Genomic DNA, 21,762 nt, shown 5'->3' with positions numbered 1-21,762 from the left:
CTCTTCATATGAATCTCTCCCCACGTGCACAGGCACAAACATGCGCGCGCCACGGCGTGGGCTGTTGTTGGTATGCTGAGTGACAGCTGGAGGTGAGAGAAGAAGATCACCGTAATCCAAGCGTCAATAAAAAAGTAAAACTCGAGGAATGAAGGGAGAAGAAAGAGACGCAGTGGAGCAGGTAATCACTTGTCTTCATCCTCTGCCTTTCTTAGAAACAGACAAAAAAACAGACGGAATATTTCCTAATAGGGACTCAGTGTAGGCCTATATATGTGTATGATCCAATGATGTAACGTGTGGCGCAACTGTATCGCAGTTTGTGGGAGGCCTCTAAATTTATAGGCCCTGGTGTTCTTTTAATATTCATGTCGACAGCTATTCAAATCACAGGCTGCTCAATGCAATCATTTTTTGAACTGTAGTATTTTTAAGGAGTTTTTGTTGTATATAGTTTATTATTTGAAGTTTTAATTCGCGTGTGTGTAAATTATTTTGAGATTAAATTGGGCCTTATTGTGCATCAAGGCGAGAAAAAGCGCGGTTAATTTTTAAATATTTTTTAATCTAGGGAAAGGACCATGAATCATAAAATATTAACGGAGATTTAAAATGATTAATATAAAAATGGAGGAAGGCAAACACCAGATAGGCTACATGAAGTAAAGAGAGGACATGTAATTCCCTGCGTCCTGGATGATTTGAGGGTCACAGGGTTGCCGGGTCCTGTGAGCCCGCACAGATCTGATCCAGCCGGACTCGCACCTTATTAAAGCGAAGCAGATTAAAGATCAAACGGCTGCAGTCAGATCGCGTTCAGGAGGATGACGAGCCGAGAGAGACAGAAATGAGTTGTGACAAGTCCCGTGGTTCAGCGGCTCTGTCAAGTTGAGCTGTGATGCGTCAACCCCGGTGAATCACCAGCACCGAGGAGGAGGATAACGATAGAAGGAGAGACAGGGGATGGGAAGGAGGGGAGGAAAAGGAGAAAGGGGTAAAAAAAAAAAAAAAAAAGAGGAGGAGGAGGAGGAGGTAGGCTACAAAAAGGCTCCGCAGTCATTCCGTCCGTCACACAGACCACACACACCAAGTCAGCGCAGCGTCAATATTCAAACTCCATCCTTTCCTATAATCAATACATCCACTTATTGGATTAAATCGACACCACGCGCATTTTTTCCTTCATCTTCTCCTGAGTTGTCTGAGGCAGGAGGGTAGATATAACTGATAGAAAGTTTTTAGGGAGCGAACTCATCTACAAGAGGAGAGAAGACATCATTATCGGTGTATTTAAGCTCCTAAATTCACCGGTGGATGAACTTGTGAACTGAACGGAATAAAACATTGGGGAAAATGAGGAGGTTTTGCGGAGGTAAGTGCATCAATTTAATATTTTGTATGAAAGTTAAATAAAAACAGCAAACAGAAGAACACGTATGGGGTCCTACTTTTTAATTTTCATCATTTGCCCTGCTTTATATTTAGGATTATTACCTATTATCTAATTTTCCTGTCGTTGATATTGAGATTTATTTTCCTCCAAATCCAGTTAATATCCCAAATTGTGGAAAAAATGTTGTGTGTAAAATATTAAGTCGTGTTTTTTTCACTTTCTATATATCTTATCTTATATTCTTATCTTTAATTGCACATACATTTTGCAGCTAAACCCTAAAAATTCAAATTACAAACATGCTCTTATATTCCATTTAAATTGTCTTTGTCACCCTGGAAGAAAATGCAAAAAGTGTTTTTGTGCATTAATGCTTTTCATAGGCTACATCCTAAATTAGTTGAAATGTGGTTGTAGATGATTTCTTGATAAGAGAAGATGTATGATTTATGGCTCATCAGCAAACCTCAAAGAAATAATAACAGGAAAAAAAATTACACATTGAATGGACCCGTTCAGGACAGAGATGAACTTTTATTCATTTGGGGATTTTCTACAAGTTCTCCAAGACATGTGAAGGCTGTGTGAGAAGAATGTGAGATACACAGACCACAAAGACAGAGTAAAAACACTGAGAGAAAGTGTGTGTGTGTGTGTGTGTGTGTGTGTGTATAAAAAGCGAGAGGGAGGGGGGTGGCTCTTATTCACAGTGAAAAATGACAGGGGTTGATGGGGTCAGAGGCAGCTAAAGCCCCTGTCTAGTTAGCTGTCACCGATATGAGAAAGTACATGATTCACGTTAGTCAGGGTGTGAAAGGATATACACACACACATACACACACACACGTCCCCCTGGGATGACTGGTGCGGCTGCTGCTCCGTGTCTATGAAAGGAAGGAAAAGGAGGCGAAAGAAAGACAGTAGAGAGGGATGATGAAATGATGTGTTGAGCAAAAGATCACCAAGTTCCTTTCTCTCTTTTTACCTCCACTCCTCCTGCCATATGCTCCCTCCCTCCCTCCTCTTCTTCATCCCATAGGTGGTCACACCGTGAGGCCAAATTTGCTGATGGCTGGCCAGCTGGGTTCACATGATGTGACCACCTAGATGAGGAGAGTGGAGCGCAGAACAAACTGCTGCTCCCTCTGATACTCAGAGCAAATAAATACACAGAGAGCTCAGCTGGTCGGGAACACACACACACACACACACACACACGCACACACACACACAAAGACGTACACAATACTCTTACCTCCCCAGGTAGACACACACGCAACACATGTTCTCACCCATAGATACACATGTTCATGTTTTTTCTCCCATTTAAATACACATACCTCTCTCACTCTGTAACATGCGCACACACACACACACACACACAATACTCTTACCTCCCCAGGTAGACACACACATAACACATGTTCACACACATCGATGTACATGTTCATGTTTTTTCTCCCATTTAATACACATACCTCTCAATCCCTCTCTCTAACACACACACACACACACACATACACACACAGAGAAGGAGAGAGAGACAAGGCCTGTTATTGCTGGGAGAGTTGAATTAGTGTCGGTGCGTTTCAGATAAAGGCATTAGTGTGTGTTGGACCAGTGAGCTTAAACACACCCGCCGATAGGAGGAAACAAAGACAGAGAGAGAGAGAGAGAGAGAGAGAGAGAGAGCAGGGGAAAGAGAGGAAAAAGTGAACCTTTCACATCTTTTGATTCGCTCAGCGCCATCCTCAATTCTTCACGGTATATATATATGGATGTCAGGAGGATTTGTGGAGCTGGGGGGAGGTTGTGTGTGTGTTGGGGGTGAGAGGGAGTAAAGAGAGGTAGAGACAGATAAAAGTAAATAGAGAGGGAAGGAGGGAGGGAGGGAGAAGGAGAGAGGAACTGGCGGTAGAGGGGTTAATGCAGTGCAGATTCCCGATTGACAGAAGTTAGCAGCACCCAGAGGGAAAGAGAGAGGAGAGAGTAGAGGGGAATGATATAAAATGAGTCGGTCACGCTTTGAACAGTTACACATGCTGTTTACATTTTTCCCAAATTAACATGGCCCCTCGCTTCAGAAAACTCTCCCTCTCTCTCCCCCCCCTCCACCAACTCCTTTTCCTCTCCCTCCTTCCTTTCAAATCCTCTCTTCCTCCTCCTGCTCCCCTCTGTCCCGATCCTTCAAGACCCTGAAATATCTTTCCTCACCCTCCAGATTCAGACACTGAATACCACAATGTGAAAATTCTCTTACGGTAAAAGCCCCTCATTTTAAACTGTACAGACAAAAAATGATTTCGTATCACCTGCAAGATAAGCAGTAAACATAATGCAGGAAGAATGAAGAATTATATTATTGGATCAGTATCACTGATGGATTAATATGTTATCAGCACCTTCATGATGTTGCAGGTCAGAGTGGAGCTAATGTTAAGTTTTTACATGGCCGTAGGGGCAGAAATATAGGCAGTGCAGGTAGTGCAATTGCACTGGGGCCCCTGGGGTGGGGGGCCCGTAGAGAGAGCGGGCCCCTTGCAAGTGATTCAGACTGCCACCTTGGAAATATATATGTCAGTACTCAAAAAGACAAACCCATCTGCAACATGGTTTTCTTTTTTCTTTTTCTTTTTTTTTAAATAGTCCGTGGCTAGTTACATTTTTTTTAATGATTTTTCTATATAGGCTGCAAAGTCTATAAATATACTGTAAAACTATTCAGTCGAACGATTCATTTCTCACTTTCTTTGGTATTTTTGTCAGATATGCAGTGATGATTGCTGGGTAATATGTATGTTGATGTTGTCAAATGTCAAGTCTATATTTGTGTCAAGACCATACATGCACGATAGCATGCACAAGGGCCCGTCATAACTTCCTTGACCCGCTGCTCTACAGCCATGTTACTGTATGGTGGCAATGTTGAAGTCATGCAACCACAGTGTAGTATGTGTCAAGACAGTACATGCACAACAGTGTGCACTAGGACCCATCATAACTTCCTCATGCCACTGCAATGACAATGCAATGCATTAAATATTTGAATTCTCATTTTTAAAATCTTAAACTGCAAAATAACTAATTGTCACGTAAAGGCACAAAAAGGGAAATCTTGCCTGATATTAGGTGATGCAGAAAACCATGGTAAAAAGGTCTTCAGGTGAAACATTATTAGCCTATAAATTTATCCAAGCATATAGGCAGTCTAACACACCAACATGTATCAGCTGGAGCAAAAAGTGAAATAGTTTCCTCTGAAATCTGAAATGATGCTGAAGTACAAAGTTGCATGCAATACTCAGATAGATTGATAACTTTATTAATTCACAGTAACAAACAACAAAAGATGCACAAGTCAAACAGCAAACACAGATTCGAAGAAGACATCGGTGTAGCTCAGGAGCCTGGCGAGCCACTGAATTAAAGACAATATATTGATACAATCAAATAATTAATTAAAAGAAAGACCATCAGTGATGCTCCTAAAAAAAGACCACTGAAACAGGCAATGAATGTTAAAATAAAACCTTTAATGATTAACAAGGACAGCTACGAGACATAAAAACAAGACGTCACAATATGGTTGCAACGTACAAATATTTTTATTAGGGACTACTCTGCAGGTTACTCCTACTACTTTACTCAAAGCACAACCAGAATTTCAAAACTCAAATATATTCTGTTTACTATGAAATCAGACAAAGAAGCAGCAACACATCGTCACATGTGAGAAGCTGGAGCCAGAGAATATTTTCAGTTTTTGCTTGAAAATGTCCTACATGATGAATCTATTATCAGAAAAGGTGTTGATTTGTTTTCTGTCGACTGACTATTTGTTTCAGCTATGTACTCAGTACGACCGCACAACTGTCAGAGCTCTGCTACTTTCCCACTGCTGCTACTTTCTCTTAAAGCAGTGACACAGCAGAGACTTTAAAATCCAGCAGCGTGCTCTTGTCTGATTCTCTTTTGGGGTATTATTTAAGAGAAAACCATGAGGTGGAGATGGGGAGTAGCCGGGGTGAGGAGGGGGGGTTTAAGAGGTAAATTAAAAACCGAAGGTCTGAAAAAGGGGAAGGAGGCAGTGAAAGATGTCGATGGAGGAAGCGAGTGGAGCCAATTAGTGAAAGGAAGAGAGGGGAACGGTAATTAGGGAGAGAAAGGAAGGAGACTTTAAAATGGAGGTTTGATGTTTCAGGAAGATTTAAGGAGAGAGGGGGACAGATGAAGCGACAACGAAATTGAAACCAAACATGGCGATAAAGCTTGGAGCGAGTGGAATCCACAGATTAAAAAAAAAAAAAAAAAAAAGGCATGGATGGATTGGCTTATAAGGTGAAGAGGGAGACAGACATTGGGGTAAGAAGGGGATCTAAACAGGACGCTGAGTTTACGACTTGCGAGAAATAGTTTCACAGAGTTTCTGAGCATAAACAAAAATTTTATTGGATTTTTTTTTTTTTTAAGTGTTTTTTTTTTTTCTCGCCTTTGTTTTTGGGTCATTGATGTTGTTTGGCAACCCGAGCGTGTGTCCAATGCCAAGAGGATCAATATGAAATTCAGTATGAACAAACTCCAGAGGAAGGAATCTCACGGGACAAGAGATGGGAAAAGTGTGTGTGTGTTTGTGCATGTCTGTGTGTGTTTGTTTATACGTATTTGTTCAGGATAACGTTTGTGCGCACATGAATCTCCAGTGCAAAATCTGGATGCTTGTGTGTGCACGTGTGTGTGTGCACATTAGTGTGTGCTGAGTTAGTAAAGGAATGCACATTTGATTGAGTACAGACTGCACATAAATCTGGCCTTTAACTGTACACAGACACACAACACCGACCCTGACCCCAGACTGTCACCCCCCCCACCCCCCCCCCCCCCCGCACCCAACGCGTGTCTCTGTCCACTTCCACTGTCTCTGTATCCCTCACATCAGCTTGTTCATGTGTGCATGATTTTTGCCCCCTGGCATCTGGCGCAGGTGTGTTTATGTTCAGGATTAAGTGTTATGACAGAAGGCAGGATTGCCACCAGGTACAGTGCTGCAGGATAATTAAAAAACTATGCAAGAGACAAACAGCTCCTCCGAGTTTGGCTCAGATGGGTCTTTTCTGTCAACAAAGCCACAATGAGCCTCCAGCTCCATCTCTGACACGTTAGCTACATGACAACAAATATGCAAGGCGAGTCAGAGGACGGCTGCGTGTTCTGAGAAAGAAATGTGACCCTTGTGTGAGAGTAAAAAAGTGGTTACAGATAACAAAAAGCAACTTTATGTAACAACTGATCAAAGTTATAACGTGTGGATTTTAGTGATATTGAATAATGAAGTTATCTGGTGTGTGTGGAGAAACATTCTTGATCTTGGGAACACATATCTGTCATAAAATATTCTAAATTCAAAGTTCACTTGCTTGCTTTTTCTGCAGCTTTCAAGCATATCGGTGTAAATTTCAGGCAGGACAGGGGACACGTCTCCTTCAATATTTACAACATGCCTATTTGTCAGCCCACTAAAAACATGAAGTAGCAGAGGACTTTAAATTTTGCCAACAATGGATGCAGAAATGGCACAAATCTGTGCATAAAAATGTACCAGGATGCAGGAAATTAAGTGTTTGATGCTCGGTATTTTCTTTTGGAGGACCCTCAAACCCCCTGTTTCACACAAACAAAACCTACACCCTTGCATATGAAACAATCTTCTTCATCAAATGGACATTTTTTAGGTGTCATCACATGTCAGCGCAGATCTTCGAACAGGATCAGTCACTGAAGAGGACCGTTGGGAAAAAGCCAGTACACGAACCCTGAGTTTATGATGCATTCACACCGCAGTGTCGGCGGAATAGGGAAGACAGTAAAACTCCCCAGTACTCTGGCTTTTAAGTGTTAACACCCCTATCATTTATTGGGCCTAAATGAGCTAACGTGTGTGTGTGTCATTTGATTTTAGTAACTTCTTTCTACAGTGTATATGTAGCAGTTTGGAAATAAACTGCAGCCCGAATCAAATCATCAGATCGTAACCAGATTTCTTTCATCAAGTCTGGATTAAAAAAACACACACACATTAGAAACAATACACTTGAGTCAGATTAAATCAGAGTTATGAGCGTGTTGGATCCAGTTCAAGTCAATCTTCTAGAGATGTGTCTCCAGACTTTCAGATTGAATTTAAATCTGTCTTTAAAGTAACTCACAACATGACATAATGTGCATATAGCATGAAACATGGCTGGATACATCAGTCACATCTGTGCCTCATGCTGTCTGGTATCGTCCTCTGATGTAGCAGAAAACACTGGAGTGTGAGGAGTGGGAGATGTCGCCTGCGGCATGTTGTCTGGTTCTGGAAAACACACCACGGATGATGTTTCAGCATTTTTGTTCCAAAATCAGCCTGTGTGGTTTGATTAACATTAAATCTTGTCAGTTTTACAATGTATGCTCACGAAAACTATGGCATGACAATACGCTGCTGTCATCCTAATCAGTATTGCTGTGGAATAAACATAGTAAATAAACATCTAATTTGGACCGGATTCTAACATCGTCTACATACTGTTACTGTTTCCTTTCTGTTTAAGACCTCTTTCAAGTGGTTAGATCAATGAAGGGCAACCTCTTTTGGCACCGGAGCTAGTTTTTCCTGGACCAGACTGGAGAGATTAACTCGCACATGGTTTTCCCACAATACCAAATTCTGTTCAAGTGCTTGTTTAAAACCTCAAGTGTGGTGCATGTTGGGAAAAATGAAATACTAGTCCTCTTGGATGGAAGCGGTACAGCACCCACAGGGTCACTGGTTTACCAAAACACAGTCTGGAGTGTAAATGTCAAGTGTGCTACAAGCCTCTTTTTGCCCCTGAACACACCCTTGTGCCCCAAAATTCAACTCTGAACCCTTAACCTGTGCCGATGTTTATTTTTGACCTATTAGGAGCTCTGAAGCTCTGGCGCCTGAACCTCATGTTCAGCTCTGTATTGCAGATGGCAGCCAGACTCCGCAGTGCCAGATTTGACTTTACATCGGCGAACAAACCGTAGATAAAAAAAAAAAAGATCTGTTGTGAGTAATGGAGCTCCCCTGTGTGTGCATGTGTGTAACCCTAATAGGTGTGTGTGCCAAAATATGTGGTGATACACACACATAAGTGCACAGAGGCAGGTCGTGGTCGGCCGTTGTAGGGAACCCCTGTGTTGCTGTAATGCAATCCTCCCACGGAGAATGTTCTGGTTTCAACCCTGCCCTGCGGAGTGTGCTTCTACTGCCAGGTACACAGCCCCAAGCCTGCAGGGCTCCCCTTGATGTCGGGCTATATGCCGACTATAGTGTAGTTGCTCAATGTAATATTATATAACAACAGCAGGGCTCTGGGTTTGAGTTATCTCAGTTTACTCGTACAAAAGAGCGGTTGTTTTAATCCACAGCGGAGGATGCTTTTAGACATGTCAGCGCTCAATCAAAACAACAAGAGGCTTTCACGTCTGGCAATCATCTCCGAGCATGTGGCTGCAGACAAAAGGAAACGGTTTGGAACAGTTTGGGTTGATTTTTGCCAGGGAAAATTTTCTTTCTGCGTCCCAGGCTCCTTTTTTCGTTTAGTACCTGTTTATTCCTTTTGAATGGGACCCTTTTTGCATGCTGTGTGTCCTCTTCCTCCAGGGCTGTTTACTCAGCGATGTCGTGTTGATTTCGGGGTGTTTTGATGCTAATGGTGGATGTGCGGAGGGAGGAGCCCGCGGCTTGATGAGCTCCAAATGTTCAGGCGTCGCTGAAAGATGCTTATTGCTTTTGACAGGTGATGAGGCTTTTGCGGTTGAGGAGATCGGAGGAGGTTTGGCTGACTGGGGGTTGTCCTAGTTGACTGATTTCAAGGTGTGTGTGGGAGCATGTGGGAGTTGCCCGGGCCCAACCACAGTGTTTAAGAAAATAGTCTGGGAGGTGGCTTTGATATAGCCGACAACTCAGGGTCAACAGGTAGTGGGAGAGTTACCAGCCGCGAAGGAAGCTGTTTGTTTGACAAGCATTTCTAACCCTGTTTTAATTTCAAACTGCCAGTTTCCCCGTCTGTCATTCAATCTGTCAATAAAACTCATCATTCGACGAGTGCAACGTTTTTACAGCGAGCTCGAGCTTGTTAGGCTAGTTTAAAAACATTATGTCATCACAGTTACTCGTTGTCATCATTGCAATTTGTTACATAATAAAAGGGATTAAAGGAATGCTTCACCCACAAAATGATCATTTGTTATCAATTACTCACCAGTGGTGCGTGAAATTCATGATGAAAACTTTGTTTTTCTGGCAGACCTCCAGGTTGAAAGACAAATCCAAAAACTGAGAAAATTCTTGATGAATCGAAGCAAAAGACGGCCGAATTTAACAACAGCAAAGTACATCAAATTCCCACACAACTTGTGCAGCATTATCCAAGTCGTATTTATCCAGTCGTGTGCTCAGTATTTCCCAAACACATGCATTTTCTACTAAAACCTTACTATTCAAATTACTTTGGTATGCAAGTAGCACCCTGAGTAGAGCTGCAACACTTAGTCGATTTGTTAATTGACATTTTTCAAGCAAGTGTCAAATATTTGCTGGTTCTAGCTTTCTAAATGTAAGTTTAGTTTCTAGTTTCTTAAACTGGCTGCTTTTCTTTTACATATATGAGAGTAAATGAAGAGTGTTTTCACAATTTTTTGACAATTTATAAACCAAATCATAAATAAACTGATGATAGTGCACCTGGGCAACTCAGTGGAATGCATGAGCAGAGTTTAAATTCACGCACTGCCCAGGCACATTCAGGGCTGGCTCTGCATCTAATGATTATTTTCATTAAAAATTCATCTACCCATTAGATACAGAGCCAGCCCTGAATGTGCCTGGGCAGTGCGTGAATTTAAACTCTGCTCATGCATTCCACTGAGTTGCTCAGGTGCACTATCATCAGTGCATGACTGTTCATGCAGAGGTGTTTTAAGTAGTAAGGTTTAGTTAAAATGCATGCGTTTAGGAAGTACTGAGCAAAGGACTGGATAAATGAGACTTGGGTTAATACAAAACCAGTTTACTGAAATTCAAGAATGCTCTGTGTTGCGCAACTGCATGCGAGAAAAACAAAATTTTCTTCACAAATTTGACGTAACATAGGGTGAGTAATTGATATACAAAGGATTCTTTAGTGGGTGAAGTTTTCCTCAATGTACTCTGATGATTTGGTGTCTTTCAGTTACTCCACATGTTTGCGTAAAGGCACAGAAGACAAAAAACTAAACAATACAACAAATTTCCCAACTGCATATTTCCTTTTGTGACACATTTTATAACGCTCACCGCACTTACAACACATTCTCATTTTGAATAGCACAGCATATGACACATTTTTGTGTAATGACTTGTATGGAGTTTTTAACACCATAAAGTTTCTACCTAGCCCTTGTTAGGGAACGCATACCGACACATCACATGTAAGCGGTTGAGTCAGAGGGAAAAAGTGTTGACTGTTTTCGGTCAGAACTTGTTTTCTTAGAACCACCGAAAACGCGTCTAAGCGTTGAAGCCATTCACTTCTTCATCCTGTGGGGCCTGTCGTGATGGATAGATGAAAGAGAAAGGAGGCATTAGAGGGAGAGTAGGAGAGCTAATCGGGGTTAATTGGTAGCTGTTATTTTGACCCGAGGCAGAAAAGAGATAAGAGGGCGGAGGCAAAGTGGGGAGGGGAAAGGTATGATGGCAAAGAAAGGAAAGTTTGAGTGAGGCATGACAAGTTTGAGAGGAGAAAGGGACTGGTAAAGCAACGGGAGGCCCGAGGTGAGTCAGAGAAAGACAGCGAGAACGCTGACAGACATTGTGCAATACATATTTCACACCTGTTAAAAAGCAGCATGTTTTGCCCATAATTACAAGCATGAATCACTGCCTACCGTCTGGGTGTCAGGAGGATGAAAGAGAGAGCGCAGAGAGGATGGAAAAGGATGTCAGGAGAGCAGAGACAACAAAAGAAAAATGTGTCGCGCTCGAGCGAAGGGCCGAAGACGCCTCCAGAGAGAGAGAGAGTTAGAGAGAAAAAGGGGAGAGTGTGAAAGTGGAAGAGACAGCAAGAGAAGTGGACGTACATGAAGTTCCTAAATGTTGAAAACCACCTTTCAGCTCCAATTTTCTCTGTTTGAAACCAGAGACAGGGGCACTAAAAGGTTCCCAGTGTTACAACCCCCCCCCCTCTCACACACACACACACACACACACACACACACACAAAATCATTGTATACACTCACAGCTATGTGCATTTCATCCACATATTAAATTACGGCTACAAACATTCTCACAAACACTCACACAGTAACATAAAACACCTACACAAACACTCTGAAACCTAAACAAGAAGTCCACAGCAAACATAAAACTGATACAAACACATTAATGTTTGTGATTGTAAAGAAAGCCACATGTCTTTGTTTTTGGGATATCGGTCAGGAATGAGCTGATGTGTGCGTATGGTGTGTGTGTGTGTGTGTGTGTTGAAGCGGCTGTTTGCTTGACAGGCTGGTGCATTGAACATAGGAGCCATTTGTCTGACTGTCTGAAGCTATTAAGCGAGGTTTTATTTGAAGCCAGAGTAAACCTCCGACAGCCAGAAACCTCTAAAATTAGATGGGAAACGGAAAAAGCTTTATTGGCAGTGTCAGATGACTTTGACCTGGCAATATATAAACACACGAGGCCATCGCCATAGAGACAAAGAAATAAACCAGAATATTGTAAAAGAAAAAAAAAAATCCTATAAACATTCTGATGGTGCAACAACGTCTGGAAACTGTAGCTGGAGGTGATTTTTGCCTGTTGAGCTCTCAAATCATCAAATTCATTAAAAACCAAGTTAAATAATCAAGAAATGTCTGAGAAAATACTGCCTGAGATAAATTTCACCTAACTGTTATGACTACAAATACCTCTGCGCTGTGTTTTAATTATCACTTGGACACTCATGAGGTGAGTGTCCTTGAAGAAACATTTCACACTGTCTGTTTAAGTTTTAATTATTTTTCTATTTCTCCGCAGCACTTCAACACCAGCTCCTCCTGCTATTGGCTGCTGCCATGGCGACAGCCCTTGATTCTTCACACAACCTGGCCAGTGAGAGGAGTTCAATAGAAAGCACATATGAGCTGACCAAATACCTGGAGTATCAGCTCAAGGAAATCAAAGTCATATATGTGAGTCAGTTTTGGTGATATTCTATTTCAGTATGTCTTTTTGATTTAATCACAATTAGAAACACTGCCACAAAGGTTCACATTAAAGCTGTTAAAATCAGTATTTGTATAACAGTGTATCAATGGCAGCGTGAAAACAATAGCCAGATTTTCATCCAAATGCAATGAAGAATGAAAAATTTTCAGAAAACCTGCAAAACAAAATGCGAATTTATGCACTTTTCCATCCACTTCTGTAATGTGAATTTTGGGAATTGGAGTTGGAGCGGGTAGCACTAATTCTCCATATCACTCCCACTTGCTTCTCAGAATTTGCCATAGTTTGTGAAAGCATGGTTGTAGTAATGGAGTCAACATTAAGCAGGGACCCAATCTGCTGGGGGGTCTGGGGATTTGATAAATGCAATATATGAAAGCTTGTTCAGTCCACATTAATTACATGTAAAGCGCAACATAAATCATTGACGCTATCTGACAAATACAAAATTATAAAGACATTAACATTTGTTGAATATGCCTGTGTGGGTCACAGGGTAATGTGTGGCTAACTGACTGCAAGTAACTAAGCTTGATTTCTGCCACTAATGATGGTTGAATGACAAGCACTCGCAAAAGAAATCTCTAAAAAGTATCCACTGTACACGACCTGCTCCACACCAAATAGGCAACAGACACAGTTAGCAACTAGCTGATGAACACAGTGGAACATTTAGCAGCTGAAGATCCATATATTTCCAGATATTACGTTTTAGAAGTTTTTGTAGATTTAGACCAAAAACAGAGTTAAAAGAGAGTTAATATTGCCAAACTAATTCTGAGGAGAAAACAAAGCCAAATTGCAAATTGATTGTCCTTAACATCCATCAGAGTGCATCCATCACTACTAGGTGAGCTCTGCCCTTTTTTCAGGGCATGATGGTTCAACTTTTGGAAGGCAGCAATGCTCACTGCCATGTGACCAAGAACTACCAATCTCAGCCTGCAGATATTTTTCCTGTCTTCGTAAATATCAGTCTATGGTAAATATGGAGCAGAGGTTGATTGCTTCAGTGCAGGGCCACCTAGAGCTTTGCGATCTGTCCTACAGACAATATTTTAATACACACTTAACAATGACTGGAAGATCAGCTTTGAACTCAGGATTTTTGGTAGGGCTAAGTAGGTTATGGTTGCTTAGGAACTTCAGGTGCAACCTGCAACCCTTAAAAGGTGGCACAAGAGTAGCCACCCAATGCCTGACCTCATGTATTCCAGGTGGTAAAAGACATGTCATGTGTATGAGCCCTAAAGTGTTATGATGAATGATTGCCCAAACTATGAATTATGATATGTGACAAACCAGAATCATCCAATTAACCTTCTCATCCCTCTGATTTTTGAATATCTCCTCCAGCTGACCTACCTTGGCCCCCCATTCAATGAGAAAGACTTCTCCCCTCCTCGACCCAACAGTACCGCTCTGTCCCTGCCCAGCGCTGCCACCCGCCTGGAGCTGTGGCACGGCCTGGAAAACCAAGCTCGGCTCGCCCAGAACCAGAAGGCCTACTCTGTCCTGCTGGCAGCCGTCAGGGAGTTGGCCCGCTCCACCCTCTGCCCCTCCCTCAAAACCTCACTACTGCACTTTTGCACAGGCCTGGATGGCCTGCTGGGCTCCATATCGGCACTGATGACCACCCTCGGTTACGCACTTCCACCTTCATCTGCAAACATGGGAACTAACGGCGGAGAGCTGCAGTACCCTCTGAGGGGGGCAGGAGGTGACCGGCCTGCTCCACTCATGAGCCAGAGCCTTTACAGGTCCAGAGCCGGGACGAGGACACAGTCCAGTCAGCGCAACAACCAAAGAAGAAGCGGGACAAGGGTGGTCAGAGGAGAGAGGGAGGACAGTGTCGGAGGGCGGAGAGGGAAAGAGGGGAGGAGGGCGGACGCGGCCGCAGCTGGAGGAAGGAGTGGGGGATCTAGGGAGAAGGGAAGAGGAGAAAGAGGGAGGAGAGGGAGGAGGGAAGAGCCAGAGAGCTGGAAGTGGGCTGCTGGAGAAGAAGAGAGAGCAGGAGAATGGGAAGAGGAGGCACAGGAGGAACAGGGAGGGGAGGAGAGATGGGAGAGGAGACGGTTGTTGAGTATTAGTGAGGATGGAGAGAAGGAGAGGCAGTTTGAACCCAGGGTAGAAGTGTCGTACCCCGGCACAGACGGCTCCCTCCAACAACCAACCATCCAAACCATCAGCAATCAGTACAGCTACAACCTGAACTCACATCACATCGACACACTCAGAAAAGAAGATGGATTCATTGTAGAGAGAAGAGGGGTAATAGTGGCGGAGGAGAGGCAAACAAACATGGAAGCTTCCTCCTCTTCCTCCACTTTCTATCATCAACGTCGGCCTCCTCGCTCCCTCCTCTCCCCCACCCTCCAACCTCCTCTGTCCACCCTCTCTCTGCTCTACCAGTTCGGAGCAGGTGAGGAGCACACCCTCCTCTCCCAGCCTGTCCCTCTGTCTTTACAAAGGGGCACCTCCCTCCTTTCACCTCCTCTGACTCCGCTCCTTTCTTCCACCTCCTCCACCTCCTCTTCGCTGTTGTCGGTGCGGCCGACGATGAACGACTTTGCCAGGAAAGTGGAGGGGTTCTGGATATTGAGAGAGCTGCAGAGTTGGCTGTGGCGGTCGGCGAAGGACTTTAACCGCCTCAAGAAGAGACTCAGAGGCTGAGACGTCGAGACACTCGAGTGCAGTTTATCAGAAATCTATTATTTGCACAAAATCTGAGTGGAAACAAACTGAGAGGTTTAAACAGACAGAAGCACATTAACACATTCATGCTTAACACATTCATTCATACCGTACTGGAATAAGTGAATGAAGCACTATTTGGCAGGTCACCAGAAGCGCTAATGGAATATAACACACACAAAGCCAACACATTACCAGCACTGTCACCCGCCTGATGCACATAGCAGCTCATTGAGCGAGACACTGAGACTGGGCTGAGTTACCGGACTTCACGGCTCATAGATCAACAGAAATACCACTGTAGGTGGTTAGACACACATACACACACACACCGCACACGGGGTTAGACCGAGTGACAGGCGGAGAGACAAACAGTGCAGCCATTGAGTGCAAACTGATTCAGTGACCCCCAGATGTGTGAATCAGCAAACATTCATTTTCTCTAAATGAAGAAATTTTCTGAATGGGCAAAAGACAAAAGGAGAGGAGGAAATGGCCAGAGGGATGAAGAGGAGGAGAGGAAGAGGCAAGAAAGGGAAAGGAAGACGGGAGGAGGGGTGAGTCAGGGGATGAGCGTTGGAAATAACGGGCAGAGGGGTACTGCTTAGTAATCAGAAGTCAACTGGTCAGTTACAGTAACTCTACAACAGCGCTACACATACTGTCTAGACACACATACACACACACACCGTTGTGTTTCCATCAATCAGAAGACATTACATCGACTTGCATTCATTTCCTGAAGACTTACCCTAACCAAAACCAGTGACCCAAAATTAGGGACACAGCTTTTATTCCCGACTGGACAAGCTGTCCCCAATAAACTGGTCTTGAGTCCCAGAGGGTAGCTTAAGTCATACACACACACACACACACACACGCACACACACACGCACTCACACCTTGGTGCCTTAACAAATCTTTCACTTCTTTGCTGCTTTTCATTCAGTGCTCACTCATTTATACCATGTTTTTAATGACTTCACTCCGTAGCAACAAATATTTTAAAATGTTTTAGAATAGCATCAATTATCCTAAAGAAACAGTTTTGTCTTCTTTGTGTAAAGAAATAGTTTGACATCTTGTGAAATACACTTATTTGCTTTCTTGCTGAGAGTAAGATGAGACCGCCAATACCTCTCTCACATTTGTGCACTTGCAGCCACAATACATGGGACACCGACATGGTGTGACATGTCTGCCGCAGCATGCCCGCAGCAGAGTGGGTCCATTATAATCAACTGAGGCTGCTCCACTGTCCACGGAAGCTGCGCTTGCTCATGTGGGCATTGCGTGTCTCTTCTCTATCTGTCCACGCTGGTCAATTATTGAAATGAATACCTCATTTTACCAGAGGCAATGTGAAGCATGTGCTTCCACATTTCACATCAAAATAAATGTCTCCTGTAGTTAAAATGATCGGTTTAAATAATTCAGCACCAGTTAATATAGTCCACACTTCTAAAAACCCAATACACACACAGTGAAGCTGGTAGTAACCACATGCTGCAGAGACTAGTGGTGCTTCTCATAGTCAAGGAAGGATCCTTAAACCGCTGAATTTCAAGGAGGCTGTGTCATCAAACTCTGGCAAAGGATCCTTCAAATTCTATCGAGGACTTAGTCCTTCCTTTAGCGAATTTTCAAGGATGAATGTGTGTTTCCTCAGTGGGCATGATGTACTTATAATTCTATAATAATAGTAATAATACATGATTTGCCAGAATTGAAGGCGAGGCTTTTGTAATGATGCACACCTGGGCACTTGCTAGTCTGTTCCAACGTCTGTTCACGGAATGCTAAGAGGGAGTCTTGCCTAGTCGCTGTTGGTCCCAACGTGGAAGGACCCACCCTACCAAGGAAGCATCCTTGACTTTGAGAAATACCAGTGTCTGTGTAGCAGGTAAAAATCCGTGCCCCACCCCACCTTACTTGACGCATCATGTCCTGTCATCATGTACTGTATGAAGATAGAGCCAGCAGACCATTAGCTCAACTTACCGTAAAGACTGGAAACAGGGAACAGCCTGACTCTGTCCAAAGGCGACAAAATCCAAACAGCAGCACTTACTAATTAACCAGAAATATCTTGTTTGTTTAATCCAGACAAAAACCGAGGTGCAAAAATGTCAAGTTGCTATTGTGGAAAATGGTTGTCACAGTGAGGTTGCTAGGCAACCAGGGGAGACTCCAGGAACTCACTGTCCTTAGCTAAAAAATATGCTACCTTCAAATGGAACTTGTGAGCTCGTGGTTACCACATGGGATGCATGTACATGTGCTTGGCGATCAAGGTTAAGTTGTAAGAGCACAAGGAGAGCTAGGAAACATGGACACATGTATAGGCTACTGTCGGCATCTAAAAGCCACTGAGGCTAACAGTTTAGCAAGCTAGGGAGCAGGTCGCATAATGCAGGAAATGCAAAGGCAAAATGACAGAGGACAAAGATGAGGCCTGTGGGTATATCAACACTTTCCTCAGGCATATTATAAAATCATTAAGAACAACTCTATATGACTAAAACTACAATATATTAATTTATCAGCCAACAAAAAACGAACGTCCATGTCCTCCACCAATTCTGAGAACGCCAGCAAACACGTCACAACTCATAAACTTAGAGCTATCAGAAAATTTCCACTTCCAAGGTCATGAATACCACAAGATGAGGTGTTCATATGGACTCTTCTTGTGAACAATACAGCCCCATTTGATGGCAGCAGTAGTCCGGCACATAAAACCATATAACTTTTAATGTGTGTAAATTTTACACTTCAAGTGGACAGATGGATGTGAGCTTCATTTTTGTTTGCATATGGATTATATTTAACAATCACACTGAACAGACGGATCTTCTCATCTAACTCTCAGAAATAATGCAAAAATGCCAAACTATTCCTTTAAGTGACTTCACACTCCTGAACACAAAACGTAAGATACATTAATGTGAATTTTTTTGTGCCTTTTCAAAGATGAAATCAGATACTTTTTCTTTGGCAACTTACAGAAGGCCCCATTTCTTTTCCAGAGTAAATCTGATGTTATGTCTTTACAATGTGCCTTAGATGACATGGCTAAAGGTTATGGATCATATCTGTATAATATTTATTGAACAAGATGTTTATTTATTTTTCTCCAGTGTGAATATACTATATCGTAACTCAAGAGAGAATAAACACTAGCTTTTGTACAGAGCGTGGTGTTATTGGTCATTTGGGAGCCCATCGGGAGGGGAGACAAAAAAAAAAGAAATGCTTATGGGATTTTTGTTTGCGATGGTTTTAGTTTTATAGGGATGGTTTCGGGTGATTGGCACAAGGGGAGAGGAGCTTTGGGTCGGGCCGTTTTCTGGAAAACAAAGGCCGGCTCACATTCATGACAAAAAACTAGAGCGAGAGAGAGGCGGGGTACGAGAGAGTTTTTATTTGTCTGTCCTGGTAAAAATTTACGATCTCTCATTTTTCCTTTCATCTCTGTCTTCCCACCTCCCACTGCATCATCCCTCCTCCCACTTTGCTTTCCTTTCTCATCACACTATCTCACGAAGCTCCTCTTCCCCCAAAAAACATCCCTCTGACCTGTGACAGTGAGGGATTTACATGAAACAGGCACAGGTACAAACACACCCCCTCATAATCCCACCAACCGCACGGCTCTCTTGTTGTGTCTGTGTTTCAATGCCGCCGCTCTCCCTGTCTCTGTCACTGCCTCTACCTCTTATCGTTTTTGCTCCTTCTTTTCCACACCCACCCTTTTATCGCTCCCCTCACCTGTTATCTTTTCTCGTTCTTTCCTGTTTGGCTTTATTGCTCTCAACTACGCTTTTTTCCCACGTGCTCCGCAGCTCTCTGGCTCCCTCTCCTCGCCCCAGGCCAGATATTAAAGGATCAATGAGAATCTCCTTTCCATCACCTTCGAGGTACACACCTGCGCGCAACCGCACACGCCCACCCTGACACACAAAGGTGGACCATGTGATGACAAACAAGTGCACACATGAACCTTTAAAAGCAGCATTAGCTGAGCAGGAAGTGACTTATACAGGAGGTCAGCGCTGACACATCATCACACACTCTTACTAAGTGGGTGAAAGGGTTAACGCTGACAGAGACGTGACACATATGTATATATACACACGCACACACACACACACAAGCACACAAGACACTGTGTGTTTTTTACATTCAGTAAGCAATGAGTGAGGGGCCGCCAGTAGTCAACAAAGGCCGCTTTGTCTGGTCTGAGTGTGTGTGTGTGTACGTGTTCGTGCATTTATCTGTGTGTGTGTATTGTTTGCCCGAGTGTGGGCTTGCAAGCGCAGCACGTGTGTGAATCATTATCTCTGTGTGTCAGAACTTTGTTGGAATGAGGCTTGTCATGCATAGCTATCTAACAGCCATCACTCAGCGTCGTCTCTCCCCTTCTCTTTCCGTCTGTCTCTCTCTGTCAGCGGAGGAGAGACAAATTGCTGTAACTAATACGTAACAGGATCGCCGAGCCCTGTTTGTATGACTCAGCTGGCTCGGTCCTTCGATAATAAGTGATACTGTGAGTGACAAGGCATCGACATTATTGGCTTGTTCGGTCTATCAGGCAGCTGCAGACAGAAGGCCTATGTGTCTGTGTGACTGGCAGGCCGTGATTAAAGACTCAAGACCTACAGAGGAGTCGATGTGCGGGCCATCTTGTTAAAGAACTTTTATCTTCTCTTGGCGAGAACCTCATCTGGTCTTTTTTCTGGCCCCTTCACTTCACACTTCACACTTCACAATTCGCCCCCTTCTAAGGCCCAGACACACCAAAACGACATCAAAGAGCTAGCGGTGACAAAGGCCGACTGTTGCATCACCTCACACTGTCTGTGTTTCCGCCAAAAAAATTGCACCAGAACACATTGCAAAGACAACAGCCGATGGTCAACTAGCACGTATGTTCTGTGCCTACATGAGAGAAAATAACCCTCCATAGCAGCAGGCGGCTGTACTCTGTATTCGTCATTCAAAAGGGGAAACCGGAGGATTAACAAGACAGGCTCAAGATGCTAGTTAGCCAGAGTCATTTGTTTGCTTTCCTCACCGCCGTTTCTCTTCTAGCGCACTGAGCTGAACTACCAGTTCAGAGAGATTTCACTCATCGACAGGCTCTGCTGTTATGGACACCAATTGAACATGCTGAATTGGCCTAAAAAAGCAGACTCGCGCCAACAGTGCTGGACACACCACAAAAACTAGGGTGACAGATGCTCATCGATAGTCCAACATTGACAGACAGCCGACCGTTGGCTTGGTGTGTCAGGGCCTTTAGAAAACACAAAGAAAAACTCAAATGTTTGGCAAAATTCCTCCATGTTCCCCCATGAAAGTCATTATCACATATAGTGAATCATAGTAGGCTACTGGCAGCACCTCAAACTTAATAAACATTTGAACTTGTTGGAGTACTCCACTGATTCAGCACTGCACTCCTAAAACATTGTCTGACTTATGATGGGCATTTAAAAATAAATCAAAATCAGTGCAGGACAATCAAAGATATCGTCTTTTTATTCTACCCATTCCTTCCCATTCAACAGTTCAGTTGGAGACTCACTTGAGGCAGTTTATGAGACTCACACAGCTCCATCTGGGGCCACAAATGGCTTTGTACAACTGCTCTTACCTACACAGTTTTACTCCCCAAGACCTGTGAACAGACTTTAATGGGTAAGATTGTTACACCTTAAGGACTATTTATTCTGTCTAAAAGTTGTATAGTAACAATAAAAGTCTGGATCACTCACTGCGTAGACACTGTTCCTGGAAGTTGAAGCACTTGCAAAGCTTGAATAGTCAAAAGATGAGCAACTACTATAACTGCTATAAAATATTACTAGACTCTGTAGTCCTGGGCCTCTGAGCACAGACATGCAAAAGATCACACCACCTATCCTGCACAGGAGCGAGACACAAAGACATTGTGGTGGTTTTATCGCTATTTTGTTTGTTTCTTGTTTTGCATCTCTTCGTAATTTTGTGTCTTTTTTTTGTTTGTTTTGTGTCTCTATGTTGTTTAGTCCCCCCTTTTGTGGTTGTTGTGTGTCTCTTTTTACTTTATGCCATGAGCTACGGCAACAGAGCAACAGGCTACAGGTCATTTTCAAAGGAAGTAGGTGACAGGAAGCTATAAACTGACATGCGACACTTGTCACTGTGAAAGGGCATGACACAACAAATAAAAGTTGAGCTGGCCTCAATATTTTCAGCTCTCCAATGACGCGCTGAAGCATCAACTAATCATATGTTTTTGTTTCCAGCTGTGGTACTGTGTTATTTAGCTGAGTTAGCTGATGCTATGCTAGCTTTATGTGCATTGTGGTGCACACAGGGATGTAATGGGACAGTGAAATGTGAAGTAAAATGGGGCTCAGACACTG

At 43.2% G+C, this 21,762-nt stretch overlaps 1 protein-coding gene across 1 annotated transcript; it reads left to right on the top strand.

The window, feature by feature from the left end:
• Positions 1–715: 715 nt before the first annotated feature.
• On the top strand, positions 716–18,545 carry clcf1 (cardiotrophin-like cytokine factor 1). Its single transcript, XM_033632951.2, has 3 exons — positions 716–1,372; positions 12,464–12,618; positions 14,012–18,545. The coding sequence occupies exons 1-3, from the start codon at positions 1,354–1,356 to the stop codon at positions 15,326–15,328; spliced, it is 1,491 nt and encodes a 496-aa protein (XP_033488842.2). The 5' UTR covers positions 716–1,353; the 3' UTR covers positions 15,329–18,545.
• Positions 18,546–21,762: the final 3,217 nt, after the last annotated feature.

Source organism: Epinephelus lanceolatus, chromosome 7, assembly GCF_041903045.1.
Source record: "Epinephelus lanceolatus isolate andai-2023 chromosome 7, ASM4190304v1, whole genome shotgun sequence".
Classification (NCBI taxonomy): Eukaryota; Metazoa; Chordata; class Actinopteri; order Perciformes; family Serranidae; genus Epinephelus; species Epinephelus lanceolatus.
The sequence above is the reverse complement of the archived record's forward strand: the minus strand, read 5'-3'. Positions and strand labels throughout refer to the sequence as shown.

What these genes read in the sequence shown, in the direction of transcription:
- clcf1 (XM_033632951.2), top strand. An exon ending in AGGAAATCAAAGTCATATAT is followed by an intron (nt 12,619 to 14,011) that starts GTGAGTCAGTTT and finishes TATCTCCTCCAG; the next exon opens with CTGACCTACCTTGGCCCCCC.